Source organism: Lycium barbarum, chromosome 11, assembly GCF_019175385.1.
Source record: "Lycium barbarum isolate Lr01 chromosome 11, ASM1917538v2, whole genome shotgun sequence".
Taxonomy (NCBI): Eukaryota; Viridiplantae; Streptophyta; class Magnoliopsida; order Solanales; family Solanaceae; genus Lycium; species Lycium barbarum.
In genome coordinates, this window is record NC_083347.1 from 109,653,729 (window position 1) to 109,668,946 (window position 15,218).

Sequence of the window (15,218 nt, forward strand, 5' to 3'; positions counted from 1 at the left end):
AAGGTCTGTGTACACCCCACTCTCCTCAAACCCCACTTATGAAACTACACTAAATATGTTATTGTTGTACTATAAGCAAAATGATACAGTTGATAGTTAAATTGTCCTTTCTTCTTTTCATATGTAACTTAGATACAATATATAATGACAGTATTATCGGATTATCAGCGTATATTAAGGATGTAAATGTAATCCAAGGACCACGGGCGCAACCCGCAACAAGGGCTCCAATGCATCCGGCATAAATTTCCTAGCAAAGAGATAACAAATAGTTGTACTAATATTCCCATTATACATACATTCAGTGCCAAATCGAATTTGATTCAAAAACTCGTCTGTAATATCATGCCATCCAAATTTCCTAGGATGAGGGCCACCCCTTGACCAATCAACCCAAGTGATTGTGCTGTTAGAATTTATCTCAGGATATAAAATGTTCACTAAAGTTGGCAAATAATGTTCCTCGTTGCAACAAGGAGTTTGACAATGTTTTTGAAAAACAGGGTAAAACTTGTGATCGGAAACAATTTTCGCAGCGAGGTCCCGTTGAATTTCGAACCACTGGGACCCTTTTCGCCATTGTTCAATTGCTATGTCCGGCCACATCAGGTGGTTGTATCGGCCGCGGCCAGGTTTTCGAGGATCGTCGTACGAGGCTAAGAAGCTTAAGTTTGACCCGAGAAGGTGATTGTATATGATGGTGAAATTGAATAGTGGGATGCATGAATCCGAGAGTAGTACAAATCTTTGATTCGAGAAGTGAGCGTTTGCTAGAAGTCTCCTTTCTGCGTCTATCATGGTTATAGTGCCCCAGTAAACTGGCTGCATTGAAATAAAAATGAATAATGTGTAAATTAAAATACATTATTGTACCAAAGTCATAAAAAGTAAGCTAGATCGGGTTGCAAGTATATAGGTTGTCACATGTAAATAATTGTCATGTAAGTAAAGTCACGTCAACAACTACTATACATAATATTTAACTGTCACCACTTAAATAAAATAGAAAAAAGGGGTCATTTTTATGACTCAACCTAATTCCCCAAGTTGTCTTTCACCATGTGGCAGATTATGAGGTTTTTATTATTGTGTTTTTTTAAGTGGATCAAGAAATGATGGATTCTTATTATTTTCATAAGTGGTGTCAGGTGGATATTTTGTAAGGTGAACTGAAGTGACAACTTGAGTGAATTTAGCATTTTTCAATTTTTTTTTTCTATGATATATAAATAGAATTGAGTGATTCGTTCGTTCCAAAAATTAGCTTTATGACTTTAATGCAATAAACTAGTAAAAGTTAAATAATCATCCGTGAAATCTAACACTTCTAATCTTTTATCCTAAGTATTTTTGCTCTTGATGATACGAAATAAGTATAATCAGATATGCAAACCTGGCTAGGTATTGTTCTCCCATAGAAGACAGAAGTGTGAGGCACATGAGAATCATTATAAGAAGGATGCGGATGAACATTTATTGAATACAATCCTTGATGACCATTAAAGAGCATGTCCCACAAAGCAGCAAGTGGCGATGGCCCTGGTGTCAAAAACATGAATGCTATTTTTGGGACATATTTGTGTGAAAATTCTACCATAGATGCTTTCAATAATAACTCCTCATCACTCATAGTGTGCATCAATGATGTTTGTCCATCGAGAGAAACACTAGTCTAATTAGATGTTTCATTTGGTGTACCAGTCGATACTACTGACTCCCCTTTGCCAAAAATTTTGGAAATTTTAGTAGTGAGAGGAGGAGTAGATAATGGTTGTGGATGTTCAACAGTTCAAGGTTTAGTGAAGTGATTGAAGACAGAAAGAAATTTAGAGAATTTTTTGTGGCAAATGAGAAGGTTTTGAAATATAGAGTAGAAAAGATACCAATTGATAAACCAATGAGAAGGAAAAAGAAGTTCTTGAGAAGATTGGGGTGGGAATTATGGACATTATTAGGAACCTTGGAATTCATGGTGATGAATGGCTTTAGTTTGTTTAGCTAATATTTTTCAGTGGTACATATATATATGTTGAAGGACTTTGGAATATGTACAAAAGCTATAAGGTGGCCGAAAGTGATCAGTACGTAAAAAATTAATTCGAGGCGCAGCTATCATGTAAGGTACGCGTCGCAAACAGGTAAGCAGAGCCTACAGAAGGCTTTGGGTAGCAAGGATTGATTCTCAGGATCAAGCCCGTATTAGAGGCGTGCCTACCGATACCGTTTTTTTCATTCCTTCCGGAAAAAACCGTGCGACAAGTAATTTTAATCTAAATACTATATATTTGTTAAGAAATTCACTGAACATATACATATAATAGATTTCAAAACTCAAATAAATTTCAGAACATGTAGATATAATAATATATTGTGACGTTAGATCCGATGGTATAGTTCCACATTTTGTGTATTCTTCCCAAATAAGCAAAGCAACTTGGGTATCTGGTACGTTGAAATTAATGGTCAATTTCTTAACTTGGGTATTACGATTTCATTCTATAGTGAAAAGATAAATCTAATTGGAGGAACTTGCAATATATAAAATCTAGAAATTGGCCAACTTAAAGTCAGTGGAAACTAGCTAGAGATAGGTATTAATATTTGGAGCCCAGCTAGAATTTAGAGTTTAAGGGTTCTGAATTATAATCTATTTTATATTATTAAGCCGAGGGTCTTTCGGAAACAGCCTCCCTGTCTTCCGAGATAGGGGTATGGTCTGCGTACACTTTACCCTCCCCAGATCTCACATTGTGGGATTTCACTGGGTATGTTGTTGTTGTTGAGTTCTAAATTAAAGATTTTTTTACATATTGAATATAGTTTTTTAAAAAATATAGGGCTAAACCAAAATTACTAAGCTCGATCGAATCCGAAACCGACACTCTAGCTCCGCCCCGGCATGGAACGTAAGGTATGTTATAGTTTTGCATGTGTTTATTCTTGTACTTGTCAGAATACTGCTCCACTCGTTACGTGGAAATTATGGTCAATTTCTTAACGTTGCAGCAATACTGGTGCATGTGCAGCAATTTGTACTATTCAACTATTGTACACAGTTTAAAAGATGTATATGTTTGTGTGTATATATATATACACACACGCACACACACACAGCATCAAACTCCTTACAACTAGAAGACTATTATAGGTAGGCGTTCATAATAAGTGAAATTAACAATTTAAAAAATAGGACATAATATGCTACAACAAAAAGTTGCAAAACTAGAAATTTCGTCAAGGTTGTGCAAGATATCTTATACATTTTAAATCTAGCAAAAGAAAGGATATGATGCTTTTCTTAAGGCAATCCATAAGTCAGAAATAGAATGAGGAAGAGAGAGGACCCCTCGGAATGGTATGTGGGCCTTCCTCAAGCAATCCCCTATGACTTCTTTCCTAATCCCATCGGCCATAACGTGGTCTATCTGGGTTGGTCTAACTCCTTGGCTTGGATATGGTTATTATTCCCGGGTCACAGTAAGAAAGGACAAGCTATATATAAATACACCACGAATGGCTTCGTGAAGCTCCTCGCAATATATCGTTAGGAGGATGGGACGACGTGACGGATTGGAAAAATCATGCTATATATATATATATATATATATATATATATATATATATATATAGAGAGAGAGAGAGAGAGAGAGAGAGTAATTTATATAATTTTTCGATAAAGGGTGTTCACCTGCCATCCTTCGGTCTATGTAGCTCTACCACTGTTGACAAGTTAAAATTGTGAAGACCTGTAATGATTCGTCTGGTCGTTTTGAGTACTGGAAACCTTTTCCCCCAAATGAGACTTCATATAGGTTCAACATGCATATTATGACTTGTAGGGTCAGTTGGAATGGGTACCGAAGCAACCAGATGCGTATCAGAGAAGAAAACAAAAAACTAGAGGTTTTGAGAAAAAAATAAAAGAATTAACTAAAGTCAACATTTGGAAAAACAGAGTCGAAATCGAGGTTTGAAAGTTCTCATAGTTCCGGATGGTGATTTATGACTTAGTTGGATAGTTTGGAAGAATCTCGGGGGGCTCGAGAATGATTCAGACACTTAAGTTGCATACTAGTTAAAATAGGGATGAAGAATTGACCACGGTCAAATAGTTGACTAAACAAGCTTGAATTCATGATTTGAAAGTTCCAATAGGTTCATATGAAAATTTTGGACTTGTCCGCAAATTTTGGTTTAATTCTGATGAGTTTCGGATGGGTTTTAAACGTGTTGGGTGTTTTGACATTGTTTTAAGCATATTAGTGTAATGACTCAAAGATCAATCTTTAGTTTTAGAGATGGAAATTTGATTCTGAGACTTCTAAGAGTTTGAGAATGATTTGTAGAACTAATCTGGAAGGTTTGGTCTAATTCCGATAAGTTATGCTCGAATTTTTATAGCGAAATGTGAAATTAAACATTTAACGAGCGGACTCATTGAGAAAAAGAGCTCGAAATTGAGTTTCGACTAAACGAATAGGTCAGTATCGTGATTTTGGACTTGTAAGAACTGTAATCGTTGAATCCTGAGGTCGTAGGAGGAAGCTAAGGTCATTTTAGTGAATAAAAAAGGATAGCTAGTGCCAAACAAAAAAATAGGTTGTTGGTGCACACTTTTAGCGGTACCTTTAGTGATGATATTGGATTTTTAGCGACCATATTCCTTTTTTATATTGTGCAGTGTTTTTCTATAAGTTCATTTCACCATTTTGGGAGCTAGAGAGCGTGGATTTGGGATATTTTTGCTGCGTTATTCTCGTTTCAACGTGGTGGTAAGAATCTAACCTCAATTTTGGTACTTCCACTTGATTACACTTATTTGTTAGTGAATTAATCCGTGTTTTGGTTGGGGATTTGTAGGTTCCCTCCCCCCCCCCCCCCCCCTCACCCCCACAAACTTAAGAGTGTAAGTTATGAATTTGGGGGTCGGTTTGGGCTGAAATTTCAGATTTGACCCGAGGAGTGTGTAGCCAGATTTTAGAAGAAAATTTCGATTTTCACCCTGGGGGCTTGGGGTTGAATTTTTAGTACGAATGATTTTATATAGCAATATGAATATCGTTGGACTCGTTTAACCACGTAGAGTACTATGTTGAATAGATTGGACTCGTTTCGCATTTTCGAACGTGATAGAGCTTCCAGAAGACTTAAAGCTTCACTTGAATCGAGGTAAGTTAAACTTTGACCCCAACTGGATGAATATTTTTATTACTTAAATGATAATAAGGGTTAATGTAACACCCCGCATTTTGGGACTGAGTTTAAGCTCATACCATTAGAGTTCTAGTGGAAACATGGAAGGTTTGAACGTTTTGCGAAAATGGTTGATAGGCCTATTTCGGGCAGCGATAACTCCTTGATCAGTGTTGAATTTGGGAAAGTAACCCCAATGAGGTTGTAGTATGTAGAAATACCTTTCTAACGATATAAGGATCAAGCCAATCAGAGATCGGAGCAACGAGATATGATCGTCTCAATATGGCTAATAGTAAGACACTTGAAATCCTATAGAATCGGCTAAGTTTTTGATACGTCTGCCTTCCAGTAACATTTCATGAAAATACGTTGGGAATTTGAGAAAACTTCCTTGATGAAAGTTGTAGCCCTTTGAAATAGCTTTCCAACGGTATCTTACGGGGGTCAAACGGACATCTGTGCAAAGAGTTATGCCCATTTTACTGAAGCATGTTCGCTGGAAATTCTGCCAGCGTAACGGTGACGTTACGGGCTGTATTTCGTGTTACGGTCCGTAACAGTGGACCGTAACGTCCCGAAAATTTCCAGAAACTCACTGGAAATTTTCACCAAGATACGGGACCGTAACAGTGACCGTATCTTGGTCCGTATATACGTTTCGGGTCACCTGACTTCGGGAGGCCATAACCCTATCATAACTTGGGAATTTAGGAAAACTCAAAGAACGAAAGTTGTAGATAATTGAAAGCCTTGTCCAACCATAGGTTGTGGGTTCACAGGAGACGTCGGGATAAGGAGATATGGACGTTTTAAGACAGATAGGTCCCAACCCGTTTTCAAGTTGGGTCAACCCATTTTCCCCTTGGTATATAAAGAAAATATTACCCTAACAGCCCATTTTTCCTCCAAAACTCAGATTTTAGAGAGAGGAAGTGAGAGAGAAGGGAAATTAGAGAGAGAAAGTAGAAAATCAACCAAGTTTAAGGCCCCGAATCCCAAAGCTCGTGAAGGAAAAAGTGTAGTACAAGTCGTTGTCGTCATTTTAAGCCCAAGATCGGACTTGGGGGTGTTGATTTCGTGGTGACTACCCAAAAGGTAATATTTCTACTCCCTAATCACTTATAGTTATGAATTGATGAATTCTTGGGAGTATAATAATTGGGTTTGTTGAAGAGAATTATATGGACTATGCTAGAATTGTTGGATTGTTGGTTTGGGATTGTTGTATTCATATGGGTGGTGAAGAATGATGTTAATTACACCTAATTGAGATTGTAGAAATTGTTAGAAGTAAAATAATGGGGATTTGGTGAAGAAAACACCATTAATGGGGGTTATAGAGCTTCATGCCCACTAAGTGTTTGATAAAATGCTTAGATGAACAAAACATGGATATTGTTGCTAATATAGAATCCCTATGACTTGTATGCTATAGATTGAAGTTGAAGGGGGTGAAGGACATTGTGATACGCCCAAAAGCGGAAGGTTAAGGTATGTAGAACTTCCATCCACATGTGGGAACTTCTATGTTCTTCCCCATGATCCGTTTAGTAAATTCTATGAAGTTCAACTCCTAGGGCATTAAACCCAATGTATTGGTAGCCCGTAATTATGTATGTATGTATGTACATGAATTCCGTATATATGTTCGTTATTGTGTTCCTAAACCTCCATTTCGGACATTAGGAATCCTAGCTTAATCCATGAATCATGAATTCTTCCTCATGCGTTCTCATGATGTTTATATGAAATTGTAAAATGTTATTTTACAAATTACAAGCATGTTTTCAAGTCAACTACAAACGTATGATTATGCATTATGGTATTTCTCATGATCAAGTTTACAAGTTATTTCATGAAAATATGTTTACAAGTCCTTTCGTGAAATCATGATTTCAAGACAAGTACAAGTTAATTCACGAAAGTCATGGGCTTCTTAGCCAACTATATTATTTTCATGTTCGGGAGTTGTAATAATACCGAGAAGGCTCAGATAGCCTGAAACTACGTATGCCAACGTAGGATAAGAATCGCTCCGCCCAGTAGGACGATTCCTTCATATGTTCCCCATTGAGGGATTTGGATCCATTCATGTTATGTTCATGTCTCGTGCCCCGGCAAGGTACGAGATGGCTTAGCTGATCGGGCAGAGATCAGACTCCACGCTCCTCCCCGTGGTGGTTTATGTCGGTATTATAGATTATTACAGATTATTACAGATTACTACAGACTATCTCATGCTTCCAGTACTCAGTTTCAGTTTTAAATTTCATGATTTTGTACTCATGCTCATGCTCATGTTCATGTCCAAGTTTTCAGTTTCAGTTCTTACTATGTTATTCCATGTTCCATGTTATTTCTTCCGGTTGCTTTACATACCAGTATATTCAATGTGCTGACGTCCCCTTTTTATTGCCCGGGGACCTGCATTTCACGATGCAGGTACTAATATACAGGACGACACATCTGCTCAGTAGGACAGCATTCGTATCAGCTTATTGGTAAGCCCCATCTCGTTCGGGGTTTAGTCAACTTTTATTTTATGATTAATTATGCATCTAAAGGTATGCTGGGGGCCTTGTCCCAGTAAGTATGTTTTTCAGTCAGACTCATGATAGAGGTTTCATAGACTAGAACAGACAGTTATGTCATGTCAGATAATCGAAGTCGCATAGCCATTTTGGCTCACTTATGTTTAAACAAGTACTTTATTAAGTATTATGACTTATTATGTTTTATAAAGGATCATCATGCATTCACATTATATTCCGCTTATGTTATGCATCATGATGATTCAGCAAGTCATGTGGTTCGCTCGGTCACATGTAGTTAGGCACCGAGTGCCGTGTTACGTCCAGGCCATGGTTCGGGGCGTGACAAAGCTTGGTATCAGAGCCTAGGTTCAAGTGTCTTAGGGAGTCTATGAAACCGTGTCCAGTGGGGTCACTTTTATATGTGTGTGCGCGCCACACATATAAACAGTTGACCACCAAGACATTCAGGATTGTCTCATTTCTTTCTACTCTAGATCGTGCCATGAAGCTTAGAGCAATAAGAAACTTCTCTTCCTCTCGAATTACGTAAGTTTCGAATGCGCAGGAGATGAACAAAAAATTCAAGGTCCAAGCAAGGATGTTTACCCATAGGGGGTACAATTGTGCAGTACTTACTGGTAACGAATGAGACTTCAAGTGCTATTGAAAGTGGAGTACAATGTAAGTTGCCCGAGAAGGGGTGTAGTGGAATGAATGGTATGTTGAATGATAATGATGTTCTTGAGAAAGGTAAATCATGGAGGATCTCAAAGGAGTGGTGGTAGACAGTTTTCTACCGGAGGTCATCAGGACCCACTCTATCTGCAGTTAAAGATTGAAAGGGAAAATAAACAGGAAAGTGTAACAGGTACAGTTTGAGTTGGACATATGAGGTAAGTTCATCATTTCTATACTGTTGTCAAAATTGGGAGCCCTGTGTGGCTACGATATGATATGATATATGTATATATGTTGGCCTTGTGAGGCATTGTTGGTATTTCCTGCGTGCAGGTTTTGGGATAGTAAGAAATACATAGGAAACTCTGCCAAATTTTTTCCTAGAAATAGAAGGAGAATAAGATATAAATTTGTAATATGTCTGCAAAAGCCATGTCAACAGTAATGATAGGATTTGACTAAGTTACGAGTACGGCTGACCTTGAGAAATATAATTTGATTTCCTATTCAGATGAACACCTTGAGTGGGTGACAGTTCGGATACATCCGAATGTGTGTTAGAAACCAAGGGCTTAAGTTAAGTTCAGAGTAGAGTGATTAGTGGAAGAAGAAATCAGCTAAGCCGTAAAAGAGCAAACTACAGAAGAATAGCCTTTAAGAGTTGTCAAAAAGGGGTTGTCCTAATATTTACAATGTGAGCAGAGTTAAGTCGTTAAGATGGAGTATGCCAGTTATGAATACAGTAGCAAACCGTTCATGTAAGTAAATTTAGTTTTTCCCTATGAGAAATTGCTCAGATGTGAGTCAAAAAAAAAAATCGTCAGTGTTGTAGAGTACAAAGAAATTACAGAAGATAAGGAATGTTAATTGCAATCCCATCAGAAGAGAAGAATTTATAAGTATAAGATGTTAGCCTTGGTCTAAGGGGGGGATGCATAAATCGCTAGTAAGTCCAGCGAGATAATTGAAGACCTGAATGGTTAGTATGAGATATGAAGAACCTCAGTTCAGTTAAGTTGGCATAATGAGATAGTCTCCATGAGGAATATGCCTCATCTTAGAGGAAACCCGAAGTGAGTAGAATGATCGTCGAACGAATCGTGTCAAGTTCAATCACTATCGATTAGGCGATCACAGAAAAGCTATAAGATCATGCCCAATTATATGTCAAAAGGGTAGTGCCATTGCACAAGACTCTAATCTTTAAGGTTCTAGTGAAAGACTTAGCACACAACAGTACTATGAGTATTTTAGGAAATATCTCAAAAAACAAAAAAAAAAAAAAACAAGTATGGGAAGTACAACTCATGATTTAGGAAGACAAGAGAACTAAGGTGAAAGAATTTCACTACTTCTCCAAGCTAAGAATTCTACTTTCAGACTTCGAAGTGGGTGGAGTATTGCCCAGAACATGGCATTCCTGCTTGGTCATTTAAGTTAGAGAGAAGCAGTTTGGTGATTCCTACTTGCTGCAGATGATAGAGGGGATTCACGAATAGAAATCCTTAGCTTTTAAACAGGAGGGAGATAATGGTACCTTGAGATATCGAGGCAGATTATGCGTTCCAGATGTTGATGGGCTTAGAGAGCGAATCATGTTAGAAGCTCACAACTCTAGGTATTCCATTTACCCAGGTTCCACTAAGGTGTATCATGATATTAAGGAGATTTACTGGTGGAACGATATGAAGAAGGATGTTGCAGATTTTGTAGCTAAGTGCCTGAATTGTCTGCAGGTGGAAGCCGAACACCAGAGGCTTGGTGGCTTGACTCAAAATGTTGATATTCCTGTCTGGAAATGGGAAATGATCAATATGGGCTTTGTATCTGGTCCACCTCGTTCAGCTAGGAGGCATGATTTAATTTCGGTGATTGTGGACAGATTTACGAAGTCAGCGCACGTCTTACCAGTTAAGACCGCAGATTGAACAAGAAGATTATGCCAAGTCATATGTTAATGAAATTTCCGGATTGTATGGGACCCTAGTGTCCATTATTTTAGATTTTGGTGCTCAGTTCTCAGCGAACTTCTGAAAATCCTTTCAGAAAGGATTTGGGTACGGAGGTGAACCTTAGCACAACTTTTCATCCTCAGACAAATGGTCAGACAGATACGCTATTCAGATCTCATGTTATGATATTCATGTTAGTTCAATACTCAGATATTTATGTCAGCTTAGTACTCAGGTATCAGTCCAGTACTCACGTATTCATGCCAGCTCAGTATTCAGCTAATCCAGTATTCAGTTAGCTCAGTATTCAGTCAGTTCAATAGACATTCAATTTAGTATCTCAGCAGTTTAGTAGTCATGTATTCATTCAGTTCAGTAACCATGTGTCCTTGATTTCGATGGTAATTGGGATGACCACCTGCCTCTTATTGAGTTTACTTGCAAAAATAACTACCATGCTAGTATTGGGATGGCTCCATTTGAAGCTCTGTATGGGCGAAGGTGTAGATCACCAATTGGTTAGTTAGAAATTGGTGAAGCAGAGTTGCTAGGACCAGGTTTGGTTTATCAAGCTATGGAGAAAGTCAAGTTGATACAGAAGCGTTTGAAAATGACGCAGAATTTCCAGAAATTTTACACAAATGTGAGACAGAAGAGATTTATGATGAAGCACCAAGAGTTTGAGGTATGTAAGCTTTCTTTTCATGCTTTTGGTCGTGTGTGGCCAATGTATAGTGCTATTGTGATGCATCCCTGTGAGGCAATGATATTATGGGCTGTTGTGACAGGTTGGTAGTGCCATATTACAGGGGAAACTCTGGCGAAATTTTTGTAGAATCCCGAATGTTATCATTTGAGGACGTATGTTCCAACAGAGGAGGGAGAATGTTACACCTAGGAAATTTCTCCTTTAGCATACCGCGAATAGACCCATGAAGGGTATGACGTATACGACATGTTGATGAGTAAGGAGTAATATTTAATGATTCTAAATGAGATTTCAAACACATTTGAGGTAGGAGACGAAAGTTGTTAAGGAAAGAAAGGTATATGTTGTGTGTCGGGAAAGGATTACGAGTATCGACATAATGATGGCTTAATGACATTTTGGAGAAGAGTTATAATGTCCCTTATGTATTCCTGCCTCACGTTTCACGTTCGAGTTCATGTATTCGCTATTCATGTCTCATGTTTGGGCACTGATGTTTTCTAGAAACTATGTCATGTCAGTTTTCATGCCCCAAGTCATGCTATGTCTCATGTTCCACGCTCATGTCAGCTATCCAGTGCCCATGTTCATGTCTCAGTATTCACGTTTCCATGTAACCATGTCATGTTAGTTCAGTCTCCATGCTTCATGATATGTTTCCTTCACGTTCATGTAATCAAGCCATGTCTAGCCATATTCTTAACCATGACCCATCATTCGAGGACGAATGATCCCAAGGGGGAGATATTGTAACACCCCACATTTTGGGACTGAGTTTAAGCTCATACCATTAGAGTTCTAGTGGAAACATGGAAGGTTTGAACGTTTTGCGAAAATGGTTGATAGGCCTATTTCGGGCAGCGATAACTCCTTGATCGGTGTTGAATTTGGGAAAGTAACCCCAATGAGGTTGTTGTATGTAGAAATACCTTTCTAACGATATAAGGATCAAGCCAATCAGAGATCGGAGCAACGAGATATGATCGTCTCAATATGGCTAATAGTAAGGCACTTGAAATCCTATAGAATCGGCTAAGTTTTTGATACGTCTGCCTTCCAGTAAAATTTCATGAAAATACGTTGGGAATTTGAGAAAACTTCCTTGATGAAAGTTGTATCCCTTTGAAATAGCTTTCCAACGGTATCTTACGGGGGTCAAACGGACATCTGTGCAAAGAGTTATGCCCATTTTACTGAAGCCTGTTCGCTGGAAATTCTGCCAGCGTAACGGTGACGTTACGGGCTGTATTTCGTGTTACGGTCCGTAACAGTGGACCGTAACGTCCCGAAAATTTCCAGAAACTCACTGGAAATTTTCACCAAGATACGGTACCAAGTTACGGTCCGTATCTCGTGTTACGGGACCGTAACAGTGACCGTATCTTGGTCCGTATATACGTTTCGGGTCACCTGACTTCGGGAGGCCATAACCCTATCATAACTTGGGAATTTAGGAAAACTCAAAGAACGAAAGTTGTAGATAATTGAAAGCCTTGTCCAACCATAGGTTGTGGGTTCACAGGAGACGTCGGGATAAGGAGATATGGACGTTTTAAGACAGATAGGTCCCAACCCGTTTTCAAGTTGGGTCAACCCATTTTCCCCTTGGTATATAAAGAAAATATTACCCTAACAGCCCATTTTTCCTCCAAAACTCAGATTTTAGAGAGAGGAAGTGAGAGAGAAGGGAAATTAGAGAGAGAAAGTAGAAAATCAACCAAGTTTAAGGCCCCGAATCCCAAAGCTCGTGAAGGAAAAAGTGTAGTACAAGTCGTTGTCGTCATTTTAAGCCCAAGATCGGACTTGGGGGTGTTGATTTCGTGGTGACTACCCAAAAGGTAATATTTCTACTCCCTAATCACTTATAGTTATGAATTGATGAATTCTTGGGAGTATAATAATTGGGTTTGTTGAAGAGAATTATATGGACTATGCTAGAATTGTTGGATTGTTGGTTTGGGATTGTTGTATTCATATGGGTGGTGAAGAATGATGTTAATTACACCTAATTGAGATTGTAGAAATTGTTAGAAGTAAAATAATGGGGATTTGGTGAAGAAAACACCATTAATGGGGGTTATAGAGCTTCATGCCCACTAAGTATTTGATAAAATGCTTAGATGAACAAAACATGGATATTGTTGCTAATATAGAATCCCTATGACTTGTATGCTATAGATTGAAGTTGAAGGGGGTGAAGGACATTGTGATACGCCCAAAAGCGGAAGGTTAAGGTATGTAGAACTTCCATCCACATGTGGGAACTTCTATGTTCTTCCCCATGATCCGTTTAGTAAATTCTATGAAGTTCAACTCCTAGGGCATTAAACCCAATGTATTGGTAGCCCGTAATTATGTATGTATGTATGTACATGAATTCCGTATATATGTTCGTTATTGTGTTCCTAAACCTCCATTTCGGACATTAGGAATCCTAGCTTAATCCATGAATCATGAATTCTTCCTCATGCGTTCTCATGATGTTTATATGAAATTGTAAAATGTTATTTTACAAATTACAAGCATGTTTTCAAGTCAACTACAAACGTATGATTATGCATTATGGTATTTCTCATGATCAAGTTTACAAGTTATTTCATGAAAATATGTTTACAAGTCCTTTCGTGAAATCATGATTTCAAGACAAGTACAAGTTAATTCACGAAAGTCATGGGCTTCTTAGCCAACTATATTATTTTCATGTTCGGGAGTTGTAATAATACCGAGAAGGCTCAGATAGCCTGAAACTACGTATGCCAACGTAGGATAAGAATCGCTCCGCCCAGTAGGACGATTCCTTCATATGTTCCCCATTGAGGGATTTGGATCCATTCATGTTATGTTCATGTCTCGTGCCCCGGCAAGGTACGAGATGGCTTAGCTGATCGGGCAGAGATCAGACTCCACGCTCCTCCCCGTGGTGGTTTATGTCGGTATTATAGATTATTACAGATTATTACAGATTACTACAGACTATCTCATGCTTCCAGTACTCAGTTTCAGTTTTAAATTTCATGATTTTGTACTCATGCTCATGCTCATGTTCATGTCCAAGTTTTCAGTTTCAGTTCTTACTATGTTATTCCATGTTCCATGTTATTTCTTCCGGTTGCTTTACATACCAGTATATTCAATGTGCTGACGTCCCCTTTTTATTGCCCGGGGACCTGCATTTCACGATGCAGGTACTAATATACAGGACGACACATCTGCTCAGTAGGACAGCATTCGTATCAGCTTATTGGTAAGCCCCATCTCGTTCGGGGTTTAGTCAACTTTTATTTTATGATTAATTATGCATCTAAAGGTATGCTGGGGGCCTTGTCCTAGTAAGTATGTTTTTCAGTCAGACTCATGATAGAGGTTTCATAGACTAGAACAGACAGTTATGTCATGTCAGATAATCGAAGTCGCATAGCCATTTTGGCTCACTTATGTTTAAACAAGTACTTTATTAAGTATTATGACTTATTATGTTTTATAAAGGCTCATGATGCATTCACGTTATATTCCGCTTATGTTATGCATCATGATGATTCAGCAAGTCATGTGGTTCGCTCGGTCACATGTAGTCAGGCACCGAGTGCCGTGTTACGTCCAGGCCATGGTTCGGGGCGTGACAGTTAAGAAGAAAAAAAAAAGGGGGGGGGGGGGGGTCCCTTATTCGTGAGGTAACGAGCACTTATGCGGATAGCAGTGTCATGTTGTAAGTATTTTGTCGAATTACATGACCATTTAATGAAATCCATGAATGCTGAAGAATGCTTTGACTGAGTTGAAAGACGATTAACATGATTAATTGATTATCTGTTCATACATCACTTCGAATAACTCTTCCACTTTTGATAAATAAAATATGCCTAGATGTATTTACTGTACAGTATATATGCCTCATATGTGTGCATAGGATACCTTTATATGATCATTCGGGCTTACATTTTGTGATGAATCATAAAGTTTAAGGTCGGACGCGCCGGTTGATATGATTGATTTTTAATCATGCTCTTGTATGATCGTTTGTGCATATTTACTATAATGACATGCATGGTGTTGACACCTAATTTTTGACCTTCCGTAATTTATTTTAAGTGCTCGGAGTCCTTGGACGATAAATAAAATCAGCTGTGCACCCTAAAGGGTCCTGATAAT

At 38.3% G+C, this 15,218-nt stretch overlaps 1 protein-coding gene across 1 annotated transcript; it reads right to left on the reverse strand.

Annotated features, from left to right (window-relative positions):
• Positions 1 to 174: 174 nt before the first annotated feature.
• LOC132620101 (glycosyltransferase BC10-like) lies at positions 175 to 1,630 on the reverse strand. Its single transcript, XM_060334811.1, has 2 exons — positions 1,394 to 1,630; positions 175 to 822 (listed from the first exon to the last, which is right to left on the reverse strand). The coding sequence occupies exons 1-2, from the start codon at positions 1,628 to 1,630 to the stop codon at positions 175 to 177; spliced, it is 885 nt and encodes a 294-aa protein (XP_060190794.1).
• Between the last annotated feature and the right edge of the window lie 13,588 nt (positions 1,631 to 15,218).

Bases quoted from the DNA above. Each gene is read 5' to 3' on its own strand.
- LOC132620101 (XM_060334811.1), bottom strand. From the start codon at position 1,630: ATGAGTGATGAGGAGTTATTATTGAAAGCATCTATGGTAGAATTTTCA. The intron at 823-1,393 runs GTTTGCATATCT...ATTTCAATGCAG, and splicing joins GGAGAACAATACCTAGCCAG to CCAGTTTACTGGGGCACTAT.